This window comes from Ranitomeya variabilis, chromosome 5, assembly GCF_051348905.1.
Source record: "Ranitomeya variabilis isolate aRanVar5 chromosome 5, aRanVar5.hap1, whole genome shotgun sequence".
Lineage (NCBI taxonomy): Eukaryota > Metazoa > Chordata > Amphibia > Anura > Dendrobatidae > Ranitomeya > Ranitomeya variabilis.
The window spans coordinates 285,712,390-285,727,465 of NC_135236.1; the positions used below are offsets into that span (position 1 = coordinate 285,712,390).

The window sequence follows — 15,076 nt, forward strand, 5'->3', positions numbered from 1 at the left end:
CACTAGATGGTGGCCCGATTCTAACGTTCTAATTCATCGGGTATTCTAGAATATATATGTATGTATGTGTATAGCAGCCACATAGTATATAGCACAGGCCATGTAGTATATAGCAGACAAATACTACGTGGCCTGTCCTATATACTATGTGGCTGCTATATACATACATACATACATACATACATATTGTAGAATACCCGATGCGTTAATACAGACCACGCAGTATATAACTGTGGCCACGCAGTATATAACACAGCCCACGCAGTATATAACACAGCCCACATACTATATAATACAGCCCACGCAGTATATAAAAGCCACGCAGTATATAACACAGGCCAAACAGTATATGACACTGGCCACATAATATATAGCACAGCCCAAACAGTATATAACACTGACCACGTAATATATAGCACAGCCCAAACAGTATATAACACTGGCCACGTAATATATTGCACAGCCCACGCAGTATATAACACTAGCCACGTAATATATTGCACAGCCCACGTAGTATATAACACAGCCCACGTAGTATATAGCAGTGTGGGCACCATATCCCTGTTAAAAAAAATAAAATATTTAAAATAAAAAATAGTTATATACTCACCCGCCGGGATCCAGCGAAGCTGTGCCGACCGCGAGACCGCTAAGTCTTCTGGGTAATTTCGCAATGCATCTCTGGGAACGGAAGCTGGCGGCAGCTGCGCGCGCCTCGGCGGATGACGGAAGGTGAGAATAGCAGGTTTTTTGTTTTTTTATTATTTTTAACATTACATCTTTTTACTATTGATGCCGCATAGGCAGCATCAATAGTAAAAAGTTGGGGACACACAGGGCTAATAGCAGCGTTAACGGAGTGCGTTACCCGCGGCATAACGCGGTCCGGTAACGCTGCCATTAACCCTCTGTGAGCGCTGACTGAGGGGGGGGGGGGGGGGGAGTGTATGGAGCGGGCGCCGGACACTGACTGGACTGAAGTAGGAAGGGACTAATCGGACTGTGCCTGTCGCTGATTGGTTGCAGCAGTCAGGACAGGCAGCTGGCGAGACCAATCAGCGACGTGGGATTTCCAGGACAGACAGACAGACGGAAGTACCCCTTAGACAATTATATAGTAGATAGGTTAAATATCTTCATGGATTCTAATGCACTCATGTGGTGAATGGCGTATATTCTCTGTGGAATGCATAGCTGGAGTATTTTTGTATGAAGATCACCTTCAAAATACAAAACTACCAAATCCCAGTGATTGGAGCTCCAGTTGATAAATTGGGTAGTAGTGCCCACTGTTCTGCTATATGAACTACTGGAGTTTCCACCATTCTTGTCTGGTATCCCTTGTTAAGTCATTCACATAACAAATATTATTCACTCTCAAAGGGGTATTCCTTTTGATACTTGCCAGGTTTCACGTGCAATCACCAGATATTTTGTTCGTGTCCTATTCAGTAAAATAGAAAAGCTGTATAATGCCCCCAAAAGCTGCTTGTGGCTTTGCAGTTTATAAGTAGATGTGACGTCACTGGCAACACTCCCCTCCATAGGTGGAATTCAGTGCAACCGAAATACCATTTTAAATAACAGAACATTTTAACTATATTGTTCAGGACTACCATTTTGATGACCTATCCATTGGCTAGGTCATTGATATCAGATCTTGGGGGACGGCTACTCCAGCCAGATGTAAACTATGTTAGAAGCTGGAGTAACAGTTTAGAGGCAGCTTCTTGGTACTCCAGTGCATTTGAAATTACTGATCGCTGCAACATATTGATTCTGAGAATGGGGCTCTGCAGAGAGAATGGATTGAAGGTCAAACATGCCAACCTTTACTCTATTCATTGTCCAGGAGTTTGCTAGAAAAAAATTACCTTGTGCTCTATGTCCGGACCCCTGTACGCATTGAGTTAACACCTTATCAGCGCACGTTCGCTCATCACTAGTGATATCTTAGCATGCGTCGATGCTAACCGAGACCCTTCGGCGTGTTCGAGTCCCCGCTGCTGCATGTCTCGCGACAGCCACACATGCAGGAATTTCCTGTTTGTTAGGCATTCCCCGCATGTGTTGCAGCTGTTGAACAGCCTCGAGACATGCAGGGATTCTAACGTATTTTTCAAGCACGCCGAAGTCACTCTGTTAGCACATGAGCATGCCCGGATAACACCTTATACCAGCACTTACGCTCATCACTAGTTATCACCTATCCTATCGATGGGGCATAATTTACAATCCCTTTTAAGATCGAGTGGATTTGGAAATTCTGTATTTTTTTTTTTTTTTTATAGATGAAAACTAGTTTCGTCTTCACAATGTTTCTTATAAATATATTAATGGATTTATCCACTACTCGGACAACGCTTTTTGAATCTATGTTCCCCCAGTAGAATAATAACACTTAGACTCTGCTCCAGTGCCGACGCAGTATCGGTACTGGCTTTCCCTGGGATCACAGGACATTGTCACTTGATCCCTGCAACCAATCGGTGTTGACTTCACACTCCCTTCTTCAGACAAATGAAGAATCTGAGGAAGTGAGAGAGCAGCTGTAATTTTCACGTTCTCTGGATGCCAATTACGTCGATAGGAGAGTGAAGCCAGCACTGATTTGCTGGAGGAGTCATGTAACATAGCAATCCCCAGTAAAGCCAGTGCCGGCACTGCTGGAACTGCACCCGCACTGGAGAGAAGTGTGTTATTATTTTACTGGAGGTAAACCTAGGGATTCAGAAGGTGTTGTCCGAGTAGTGGACAACCTTTTTAACACTTGTCACACCACACCAATAATAAAAGCATTTTCAGACCCCAATATTTTTATTTGTTTTAAAGTTGATCATGGAGTAATTGTGGCATTAATTGGGGTCAGTAATATTTACATTCACGCAGGTAATCCAGAATTAAATGAGGTGAGGTTGTGCATCATTTCCTACGGGATTGTTCAGCAACTTTGGAAGTGCCAGTAGCCTTTCATTAGGAGAAGTGATTAAGTGGGACAAGGGGAAGAGAGCTCAGGTGTGTTGCTCACTAGCCCGGTCTAGGGCTTCAAGTGACATAACCTTAATTGCTGTATTTTCCATGATAGTCTTAAGGGAGACAGCTGTGATGGTGTTATGGGCCAGTAAATCCACTTCTCGTACAGCTAGCATATTGATTCTTACACACAAATACGAAGTATGAAAAATATACCCATAAGTTGGGTTAACTGTTTTGAGTGCTGAAAATGAGAAAATAATCCAGTTATTAATAGCTCATTATATAGGTGCTTCTCCATATCCTCAAGATTAATTTTTTAATTTTTTTACTAGTGAATCAGTGTAACCTATTATGACTTTGGTCTCATGAATTAGGTTATTTGATAGTTTTTTGTTTTTTTTTGGATAAGTCATATCCCCAAAAAATTTTCAAAATCAAACTTTCTCTAAGCGTAGCATCAGGCAGTGTGGCCAGCCGCATATTGCTGAAACTCCGTTCATTGCCTCACAATTTTATTATTTAATGATCTTCTGGCCGTTGGCTTACCCTGGGTGAGCCGAGCTCCATCTGCGTCACCGTCGCACTTCTGCATCATCTTGGACTTAAATCCAAGGTTAGGATCATTTCTAAATATGGCTCCTGCATAGTGCCTTCACTTATTTGGATGCATTGCCTTGTCTACTTTTTCTTTGTTGAATCTGATCCCAGTGATGACCGTAATGGTTCTATACCCTAGCAGTCTGTAGTGCAATTATTTATTTATTTTTTTCTGCTGTTGGTTTTGTTGTACTGACACTGTACAAACTGATAACACATGGACACTAGTGATGAGCCCAAGAGCTCATTACTTGGCTTTGACTAGGGCCTCGGGTATTCACCGAGTATCACGGGTGATCGAGTGACATGTAAGAGTCCCCGCGGCCGCATGTTTTGTGGCTATCTAGCAGCCGCAAGACATGCTTGCGCAGGAACTCTAACATGTCACTTGAGCACCCGTGATATTTGGTGCATACCCGAGCGCCCTAGTCAAACCCGAATAACGAGCACTTGGGCTCATCATTATTGGACACATTACTGTTTTTTTTATTTTTTTTTTCCATTTGCTGGGTGATAAATCGGAGAATGTGTGTATCAAAATTACCCATTCTAGTGAATGGATTGCATTTCCAACGACCGCATAACTGATACCATCCCTGTTGCTGTCCTTTGAAACATGGAGGTGTGAATAACGTCTTAGGTTGGCATGTAGCTGACATGTATTATTGAAAAATGTAAAAGGCGTGATGCTTATGTTAGCAAAACCAAAACTTCCAATGACACAGCATAAAGTATTTTTGAGTTCAGATGTAAAGTGTAAATCGACTGCAGCTTCTGCATGCACCTTGCATTAGTTACCTTGGGAGAATTTTTATATTTATGGGCTGTAGTCACATGCTATAAGGAAGCATTTCGGCTCCGAAACGATTCTATATACAGCGAATAAGATGTTGTTTGCTCCGTTTTCCTGTGTGGATTGTAGCACTTTGCTTTTCTGCCCTTTGCTTAATTAGAAAAAAAATTTTCTTTTACAGTTGAGCTTTAGTTTTATTGCTTTTCCTGTTGATCATGTCTCTAGAGGTTGCACCTAACAAGTAGGTTGCACTTCTCAACTAGACAGGGCTAGTAATTATTTCTGCACTCAAATTCTACGGTATCAGTAGTAAGGTGTTCATTAGTGTTAATATTTGATCTGCAACAAGCAACCCAATTACGGTAATTTCATTATGGCCAGAATTTTGCTCCTAATATTTCCAGTTTTTAGTAAACGGGATCTTTCATAATTTACTTGTTAAATGTGGGAAATAGCTTAAGATTACATTGCAGTTCATTATTGGCAGAAAAAGGTGATTTCCAGGTCACCACCTGACAGCACCATGGAGGACGTCCTTCTTATCCATAGTGGGACAGGAAACCACGAGAGTTTAAAAGGACCCTCCCCTTTCCACCCTTCAGTGAATGTACCTGTATATCGCTCCTGCAAGGGCGCACCCTTCGCAAGTGATTTCGGAGCCAGGTGGTACGCAGGCATCTCGGGACGCTGACCGGGACGCTGGAGCATGGCGGCAAGTAACTTCCGGTTCGCCGCGGCTGTGCGTCACTTCCGGTTCGCGGCAGGGAGCAGTGGGCGGTCATCCTCTTCGCTCCTGCGTTAGGAGTTCCGGGACAAGAAAGCAATGGATAAAAAGGTAGGTGCGAGGTAGTGTGCAGTAGACAGCGGCAGCGGCAGAGTTATTATGGAGGATTCGAACCCTGTAGCTGCAGTCAGCACGGAGGTGGTTACCCAGGCACATGTGAGTTCCCGCTTTGGGGTGTGCCCCCTACAGCCCCTATTGAAGGTACCATCAGCGGTCTTTTTATTTGTTCTAGGGGCGTCCCTCATCTGGAGATAGGAAGGCTGGCAGGACTAAGAGGTGCCCTATATGTGCCGCAAAACTTACCGTCTCATGGCAGAAGCCTCTCTGCGAGTCCTGCACTGCTCGTATTGTAGGGGAGGAGCAGGCCTCCCTACTAACAAGAAAGAGAGCCATGGTTAGAGAAGAAGTGCAGGCTTCAATATCTAACTTATCTGCTCCCCAGTCGATCCAGTCTGATTTCCAGGATCCTCCCAGGTCCAGGAAAAGGCAGAGGGAGTCGGATCTGTCTTCTGAAGACAGTTCCTTCGAGTCTGATATGGAGGAAGAGGAAGTGTGCAGAGACCCTCCTCATAAGGGGAAAAAGTACTTGTTCTCTTCTAATGATATCGATGAGCTTCTGGGTGCGGTGAGACAGACTATGCAGGTTGAGGAGCCTTCAACCACTCGGTCTATCCAGGATGAGATGTTCGGAGGGCTTGCTTTCACAAACATCAAAGGTCTTCCCGGTTAATGCCCATATTCGCTCAATGATTTTAGAAGAGTGGGAAGAGGCAGAGAAGAGGATATCCATTCCGAGAGACTTTAGGCTACGTCTTCCTTTTGACCATGAAGAGGTCAAAGATTGGGAAGATATACCGAAAATCGACATCCCACTAGTGAAGGTGTCTAAGAGTACTGCCATACCATTTGAAGACTCCTCGAACTTGAAGGAGCCTATGGACAGGAAGGCAGATGGTCTCCTAAAGAGAGCTTGGGAGAGCTCGGCCGCAGTGATCCGCACAAATATAGCGGCAACATCTGTGGTGAGAGCAATGCATCTATGGGTTGACGACTTAAAGGATCAGTTGTCGGCCAAAGCCTCTAGGGAGTCTATTGTAAATGCTATCCCTTTACTAAAACTAGCAACGGGGTTTCTGGCAGATGCTACTGCAGAATCTGTCAGGTTCACAGCTAGAGGCCAATCATTATCAAATGCATCCCGAAGGGCTATATGGTTAAAGAGCTGGTCAAGGGATGTCCACTCAAAGAACAAATTATGTTCCATTCCCTTTTCAGGAGGCAGAGTCTTTGGGCCCATATTAGATGACATTCTGGAAAAGGTTTCTGATGAAAAGAAGGGGTTTCCAGAAGAAAAAAAGAAAAAATTCCAGCCCTTTCGTAGGCCCTATTACGGTCAGAGATCGGACTATAGGGGTAAGGGAAAACAAGGGAGATGGAGCTACCAGAAAGGGGGAGAAAATAGGAACCGAAATAGAGATCCAGGTCCCTCAAACCCTAGGTCAGAGTTCCGGAGGAAATGACGCCACCAGGATAGGGGGACGGTTGCTGAATTACCTGGGGGAGTGGGAGAAAATTACCACAAGTCCGTGGGTCCTTCAGGTTATATCTCAGGGGTACAGGATAGAGTTCGACTCCCTTCCCCCAGAAAGATATTTCGTTTCCAACGCCCGTCTCTCTTCAGCCTCTCCAATGTGGTCGGACATTCAGGATCTCCTCCGGATGGAGGCGATATCTCCTGTCCCTCCTCACCAAATAGGAACAGGTCACTACTCGGGTCTCTTTTCTATAAAGAAACCTTCAGGAGAATCCCGAACCATTACACAGGTCAACAAAAAAAAAATTTTTTTCTGGTGTCCAAAATATTTTAATGAATTTGGGGTATTTTTGGGGTGCTGATTCTGAATATGCTATCAGTTTTGCCAGATTGGCTCAAGTTTTTGAGATTTTTGGTATCTTATTTATAGCACTTGTTGGTAAATGCGACGCATCATCTCATTAATTTCTTTGGATTAGTACTTGAACTGAGCAGTTCTCAATATAGTTTTGTGTTAATTAGTGTTCTAAAAGTTTGTTCATAGCTTGATTTTTGCACTAACTTTATGTTGTTGTCTGTTTTCCAGTGAAAAGCATGAACTCATCAAGAAGAAGTTGTCTTAACGATCCAGACTCATTCTGTTACATTTGTGGTGAATACACACTGCCAAAACATAGAAGAAACATAACAGACTTCGTAAAAAAAAGTGTATTTTGCCTATTTTGGGGTTATGCTTGGGGACCAAGACAAGTTTTGGGCACCACACATAGTGTGCAAAGCATGTATCGAATTATTACGAAAATGGACCAAAGGACAAAGAAAAAGCTTCCAATTTGGTGTTCCAATGGTGTGGAGAGAGCCAAAAAATCATCATGATGACTGTTATTTCTGTGCAGTGCAAGTGCAAGGATTCAATAAGCATAAGAAACGAAAATGGGAGTAACATGGAATCTGCAAGAAGGCCTGTCCCTCATTGTGAAGATGTGCCTGTACCTGTGTTTACCATAAATAACAGTCATCATGATGATTTTTTGGCTCTCTCCACACCATTGGAACACCAAATTTGAAGCTTTTTCTTTGTCCTTTGCTCCATTTTCGTAATAATTCGATACATGCTTTGCACACTATGTGTGGTGCCCAAAACTTGTCTTGGTCCCCAAGCATAACCCCAAAATAGGCAAAATACACTTTTTTTACGAAGTCTGTTATGTTTCTTCTATGTTTTGGCAGTGTGTATTCACCACAAATGTAACAGAATGAGTCTGGATCGTTAAGACAACTTCTTCTTGATGAGTTCATGCTTTTCACTGGAAAACAGACAACAACATAAAGTTAGTGCAAAAATCAAGCTATGAACAAACTTTTAGAACACTAATTAACACAAAACTATATTGAGAACTGCTCAGTTCAAGTACTAATCCAAAGAAATTAATGAGATGATGCGTCGCATTTACCAACAAGTGCTATAAATAAGATACCAAAAATCTCAAAAACTTGAGCCAATCTGGCAAAACTGATGACATATTCAGAATCAGCACCCCAAAAATACCCTAAATTCGATGAAATATCTTTGGCACCAAAAATGCTGTTGACCAGTGTTATAAATCTCAAGCCTCTAAACAGATGGCTACAGTACAAAAGGTTAAAGATGGAGTCCATCCGCTCCACAATTCCCCTATTAGGAAAGGACGTGGTAATGTGCACTTTGGACTTAAAAAGTGCATATTATCACGTGCCAATATTTTCACATCATCAAAGATACCTGAGATTTGCAGTAGAAAAGGAAGGGTCAATCTTCCATTATCAGTTTCGTTGCCTTCCATTCGGATTGGCGTCGGCTCCAAGAGTTTTCACAAAATTCATCATAGAGATCGTGTCTTATCTCAGGAAACGAGATATCACTATAATACCCTATCTGGACGATTTCCTGTTAGTGGCAGACTCTGTGGGGCAACTCAAGGTCGATTTTCAGTTGGTGATCTCCACACTGCAGAAGTTAGGATGGGTGTTGAACTGGAAAAATCACATCTAACTCCAAGATCAAGAAGACAGTTTTTAGGTGTAATACTGGATTCGAAGATCAGAAAATCGTTTCTTCCGGACGGAAGGCGGTCCGACCTGATAAAGAAGGTTCGTCAGTTTGCAAGAAATCGGGTGACAATAAGAGATGCAATGAAGATCCTAGGCATCATGACAGCCTGTATCCCATGTGTCAGCTGGAGTCAATTCCATTCCCGTCAGTTACAAAGAGCGGTTCTAACATCATGGGACAGAAGACAGTCTTCGTTGGACAAGGAGTTTTTCCTATCTCATCGGGTCAGACAGTCCCTACGATGGTGGACTGTGTCAGAAAACCTCCAGGTGGGTGTCCCTTGGATCCAGACTCCAACAGTCACGGTAACGACGGACGCAAGTCAGCAGGGTTGGGGTGGCCAGGTACTCGGAAGATACTACCAGGGACAATGGAATTTGGAAGACAGCAGCAATTCCTCAAACCACAGAGAGCTGCATGCGGTTTGGAAGGTTTTGTGTTCAGCCCGGATCTTGTTAAAGAACAAACACCTAAAGATCCTATCGGACAACATGACGACGGTGGCTTTCCTTCGTCATCAGGGAGGTCCAAGGCATCCGAAGCTACAACATCTGGCAGATCAGATTTTCGCATGGGCAGAAGGATCGGTTCTTTCGGCGGTTCACTTAGAAGGCTCAAGAAACCAGATTGCGGAGTTTCTGAGCAGAGAAAAATTATCACCCACAGAGTGGGAACTGAACAGCAAGATTTTCGATACCCTGTGTCGACGCTGGGGAACTCCGATGGTGGACCTATTCGCAACCAGAAGGAATGCAAAAGTAACAGCATTTTACTCTCTGAACCCTCAGGAGAACCCGGCAGGGGTAGATGCCCTCTCTGTCATGGAGCAGGGGTCTGCTATATGCCTTTCCCCGTCTGGCTTTAGTGCCGAGGGTCCTCAGGAAAATATGCGAGGACAGAGCTCGAGTGATTTTGGTGGTTCCCTTCTGGCCCGGAAGAAGCTGGTTCCCTCTCCTAAGGAAGCTGGCAGTGGACAATCCTTACCATCTTCCAGAATTGAGGGACTTACTTTCTCAGGGTCCGGTCCTTCATCAGAACCCAGAGAATCTGCAGTTAGCCGCGTGGATCCTGAGCGGCAGATCCTAAGAGCAAGAGGCTTATCAGAAGGGGTAATTTCTATCCTACAAGCAAGTAGGAAACCAGTGACTTCAACGATATATCTTAAGATCTGGAAATAATTCTGCAGCTTTTGTGGAGACACAACAATCGATATTGATTGCCCTAACATACCTAGAATTCTTGATTTCTTACAGCAGGGATTCAAGAGAGGGCTTAAACCAAGTACTTTAAGGGTCCAGATATCAGCCCTCAGCGTGTTTTATGATACTTCCCTTGCTGCCCATCCTTGGATCGCTCGGTTCTCTAAAGCAATTATGAGGTTGAGACCCCTAATCAGGAAGATTGTCCCACCTTGGGACCTTAACCTAGTCCTTAATGAATTGTGTAAAAAGCCCTTTGATATAAAGGAAGATATAAACATTGCTAATCTTTCCCTTAAAACAGTTTTTTTGGTAGCCATTACATCGGCCAAAAGATTGGGGGAACTTCAGGCCCTGTCCATCCAGAACCCTTATCTACAAATATTCGATGATAGGCTGGTTTTAAGGCTTGACCCAGGGTTTCTTCCCAAAGTTGCTTCAGTTTCAAATATAAACCAAGAAGTTGTACTTCCATCTTTTTTGCCAGTTTCCTAGGAATCAGAAAGAGTCTTTCTTCCATAACCTAGACGTCAGGGAAACAGTACTTAAATACTTGGACATGACTAGGGCCTGGAGGCAAGATAGTAATCTCTTCATCCTTTACGGGGGTCCTAATAAAGGGAAGAAAGCATCAAAGTCCACCATAGCCAGATGGATTCGATCCGCTGTTAGCGTAGCCTATCAGGCACAGGGAAAGAATCCCCCAGAGGGCCTTAAAGCTCACTCGTCTAGGGCTATGTCCGCATCTTGGGCAGAGAAAGGGGGGGCCTCGGTGGATCAGATTTGCAGAGCGGCATCTTGGTCTAATATTAGCACATTTTCAAAACACTACAAATTAGACGTAGTCTCTTCTCAATTCGCTTTTGGCAGGAAGGTGCTTCAAGCGGTAGTCCCACCCTAAGAACAGTAAGTTTCCTTTGGTACTTCTCCATGGTGCTGTCAGATGGTGACCTGGAAAACGGTAATTAGTCTTACCGATAATTGTATTTCCAGGAATCCATCCTGACAGCACGGATAGTTCCCTCCCTAATGTAAATATATGATGTACTTATGTGAAGTAACATTTGTATTAAACTTGTTATGTTCGAAATAAATTTTCTGTTTGCATCCATCCAGATGTGTTACTTTGGAAGATCACTGAAGGGTGGAAAGGGGAGGGTCCTTTTAAACTCTCGTGGTTTCCTGTCCCACTATGGATAAGAAGGACGTCCTCCATGGTGCTGTCAGGATGGATTCCTGGAAATACAATTATCAGTAAGACTAATTACCGTTTTTATCAGTTTTCTTTTAACCCCGTGAGAGAAAGGTATGTATGTGAACCTCTGCCCCTTGCATCACTTAAAGGGAACCTGTCACCTGAATTTGGCGGGCCCTTTTTTCGGTCCGATGGGCGGTGTTTTCGGGTCTTTTATTCACCCCTTTATTTCCCGCTGGCCGCAATATTGTCTTGAAGTTGATTCGCTTTCCTCCATAGAACAGCGAAGTATTTTGCTGTGTTCCGGGACATAGTGCTCCGGCGCATGCGCGCTAATGCTTTTCGGCTTTGCCCGCAGTTGGGCAAAGCATACTGCGTGTGCGCAAGGCAAGATTGCCTTGCGCAGGCGTGTTCTACGGAGGAAAGCGAATCAACTTCAGGACAATATTGCGGCCAGCGGGAAAGGAAGGGGTGAATAAAAGACCCGAAAACACCGCCCATCGGACCAAAAAAAGGCCTGCCAAATTCAGGTGACAGGTTCCCTTTAAGGGCTTATCACCAGTTCATAGTACAGTCAAGCTGGTGTTCCTGTGTAAACTATAAAGTCTCCCAGGGTTTGCATGGGGACTATTGCCTTTTTATTGTGCAGATTATCACAGGTCCTAAAAGGAACCATCTGTAATCAAACAATGATTGCCCATCTTCGGGACTTGTCATTGATTACACTACTGTATAAGGGGAACCTGTCAAAGTTATCTCCCACCACCAACCCCTCCAAGCTGTCCCTCCAATGTCCTCTCCATCTCTGATGCAATGTGTTGCTCCTTGACAGAAAAAAAATCCTTGTTGTAATCTATATGTAAATGAGGCTTGTGTGCTCTGGGTGTGTTGAAAGCACTTCCCAAGCCTCTGGCTCTTTTCCTCCTTCCTCTGTGTAGCCAAGCCACTGAACCGGCAGGCGGAGGGAGGTTGAGCTGAGGGGAATAGAGACTGGGAGTCAAAGGCTTGGGAAGCACTTTGAAATTCCCAGAGCACTTAAGCCTCATTTACATATGAATTAAAACAGCAGCCTTTTTTTCCATCCAGGGAGCAACGACCATATAAACGGCTTATGAAGGGGGATTGTACTGAGATTCCTTTTTAATGGAATTTTTATTATAGCAATTATAGCAAGGGAATCTTACTTTATACAGAAGATTCAAATGTAAAAAATTATTACACATTTCTATCATATATTGCATATTGTGTGTAGAATAGAAAGTGTGTTTATTATTATTATTATTATTATTATTACACATATATACACATTTTCATTTTTGTTTTCTCTATATGTAGGCTCAATTACGTGCATTCATCCCAGAAATGCTAAAATATTCCACAGGAAGAGGGAAACCAGGCTGGGGCAAGGAAAGCTGTAAACCTATCTGGTGGCCGGATGACATACCATGGGCTAATGTGCGCAGCGATGTCCGCACTGAGGAACAAAAACAGAGGGTAAGTTCTGCTGTTGATGGCATCAAACTAATGGAAGGACCTTTAGGCCATGTGCACACGTTCAGGATTTTTAGCGTTTTTTTCGCGTTTTTTCGCTATAAAAACGTGATAAAAACGCGAAAAAAACGCTAACATATGCCTCCTATTATTTACAAGGTATTCCGCATTTTTTGTGCAAATGTAGCCTTTTTTTCCGCGAAAAAATCGCATAGCGGAAAAAAAAGCAACATGTTCATTAAAAATGCGGAATTGCGGGGATTCCGCACACCTAGGGGTCCATTGATCTGCTTACTTCCCGCACGGGGCTGTGCACACCATGCGGGAAGTAAGCAGATTATGTGCGGTTGGTACCCAGGGTGGAGGAGAGGAAACTCTCCTCCACGCACTGGGCACCATATAAGTGGTCAAAAAATAAGAAATAAAATAAAAAACAGTCCTATACTCACCCTCGATGTCCAGCGCAGTGTTCCCGCCTCTGTGCTGCACGCTGGCTGGTTCCTGTAGCTGGTGTGCGGAGAAGGACCTTGCCGAATGACGTCACTGTCCTGTGATTGGTCGAGACCGCTCACGTGACCGTGACGTCATGGAAGGCCCTGCGCGCACACATCAGCTATAGGAATGGACGCCGGTGAGGAGATCTGATGTCTGCGGGTGAGTATAAGCATTTTTTTTATTTTTTTTATTATTTTTAAACGTTCTATCTTTTACTATAGATGCTGCAAAAGCAGCATCTATAGTAACAAGTTGGTCACACTTGTCAAACAGTATGTTTGACAAGTGTGACCAACTTGTCAGTCAGTTTTCCAAGCGATGCTACAGATCGCTTGGAAAACTTTAGCATTCTGCAAGCTAATTACGCTTGCAGAATGTTAAAAAAACGCAAAAAAAACGGGAAAAAAACGCAAAAAAAAAAATGCGGATTTCTTGCAGAAAATTTCCGGTTTTCTTCAGGAAATTTCTGCAAGAAATCCTGAACGTGTGCACATACCCTTAAACTGTGTCCAGCATTGTCACTTTCAAGGGTCCTAAAAAATAGTGTTTACTATTATTAATAAACTTCATGAAAATATTGCAAAGATCCTCAAAACACCCTTTCCCCCGGTAATGGTGTATTTTTTAAGTTAGTATTTATTGAAAATGGTAATAATTTCAGATGCATTAGGAACTCTTTAGTTCTCATGGGATTGCATTACTAAACCAATATTGTAATTTGAATCCTGTCTTTTTACCATCATGATTCCAGTCTTAAAAGGAATCCATCAGCAGTTTTTTCCTACCTCATCTGAGGGCAGCCTGATGTAGGCAAAGAGAAGCTGAATCCAAAGATGTATCGCTTGGTTTACTGGGTGCAGCAGTTATGACACAATCAGAGTTTTTAGATTTAGCATTGAAGCAGAGCTGAGAAAGCTAACCTCGCCCACACCAGGTTCTTTATGTGCAAAGTCCATAGATAGTGAGGTGCATATCACAGGCCCCTCCTGTTTTGCTGGACACGGAGGCCAAGCAATAATAAGCTCCTGGTGCTTAAAGGGAACCTGTCACCTCAAATTGGCAGGATATTTAAATGACTTTTTACCTGTCCGATGGGCGGTGTTTCATGTTCATTTCTCCACCCCGTCCGTCCCTGTTGTCTGCAATATGTTAGTGAATTAGAGTACGTGTGCTCCATAGTTGGCGCGTGCGCTATGCAATGTTCGGTCGCGCACGCTCAGTATGCTTCGCCCAACTGCGGGCAAAGCCAAAAAGCATTATTGCGCATGCACACTCACACACTATGTCCCGCAACACCGCTAAATACTTCCGGGACATAGTGCGCGGGTGCATGCGCAGTAATGCTTTTCGGCTTTGCCCGCAGTTGGGCAAAGCATACCGCCCTTTTGCGACCGAACATTGCATTGCGCACGCGCCAGCTATGGAGCACACGTACTCTAATTCACTAACATATTGCAGACAACAGGGACGGACGGGGTGGAGAAAAGAAGATGAAACGCCTCCCATTGGACTGGTAAAAAGTCATTTAAATATCCCGCCAATTTGAGGTGACAGTTTAAAGGGAACCGATCATTAGAAGCAAACATAACCACAGAGCTTGATAAGAGAGGCATCACTGAAATCTGTGTTTTAACCCTTACAACATGCTGTCTTCAGCTTACATAGAAAAAACCTGCTGACAGATTCCCATTAAGGCTATTTGCCCATGTTCCGGATGTAGCAGCGCTTTGGACTCAGTGTATTCTCTTTGCGTCCAAAACGCTGCTTTCTGTTGAACGCAGGTAAACCTGCATATGTTCACTGAACCGTGCGGATTCACCGCGTTCAATACATTCTATTGATGTTATTTCTTTTGCGGAAACTATCGTATCCACAAAAAAAGTTGACATGCTGCGGTCTTGAAAGACGCTCCACATGTCA

General features: G+C 43.7%; 1 protein-coding gene across 8 annotated transcripts in view; it reads left to right on the top strand.

The window, feature by feature from the left end:
* Positions 1-15,076, top strand: part of NRF1 (nuclear respiratory factor 1) — a 121,401-nt gene that overhangs the window by 61,889 nt on the left and 44,436 nt on the right. For all 8 annotated transcript variants that reach the window (XM_077264421.1, XM_077264413.1, XM_077264415.1 and 5 more), the window contains one exon: positions 12,506-12,664. In XM_077264421.1, the coding sequence (XP_077120536.1) occupies positions 12,506-12,664 (159 nt within the window). The remainder of the gene's footprint in view (positions 1-12,505; positions 12,665-15,076) is intronic.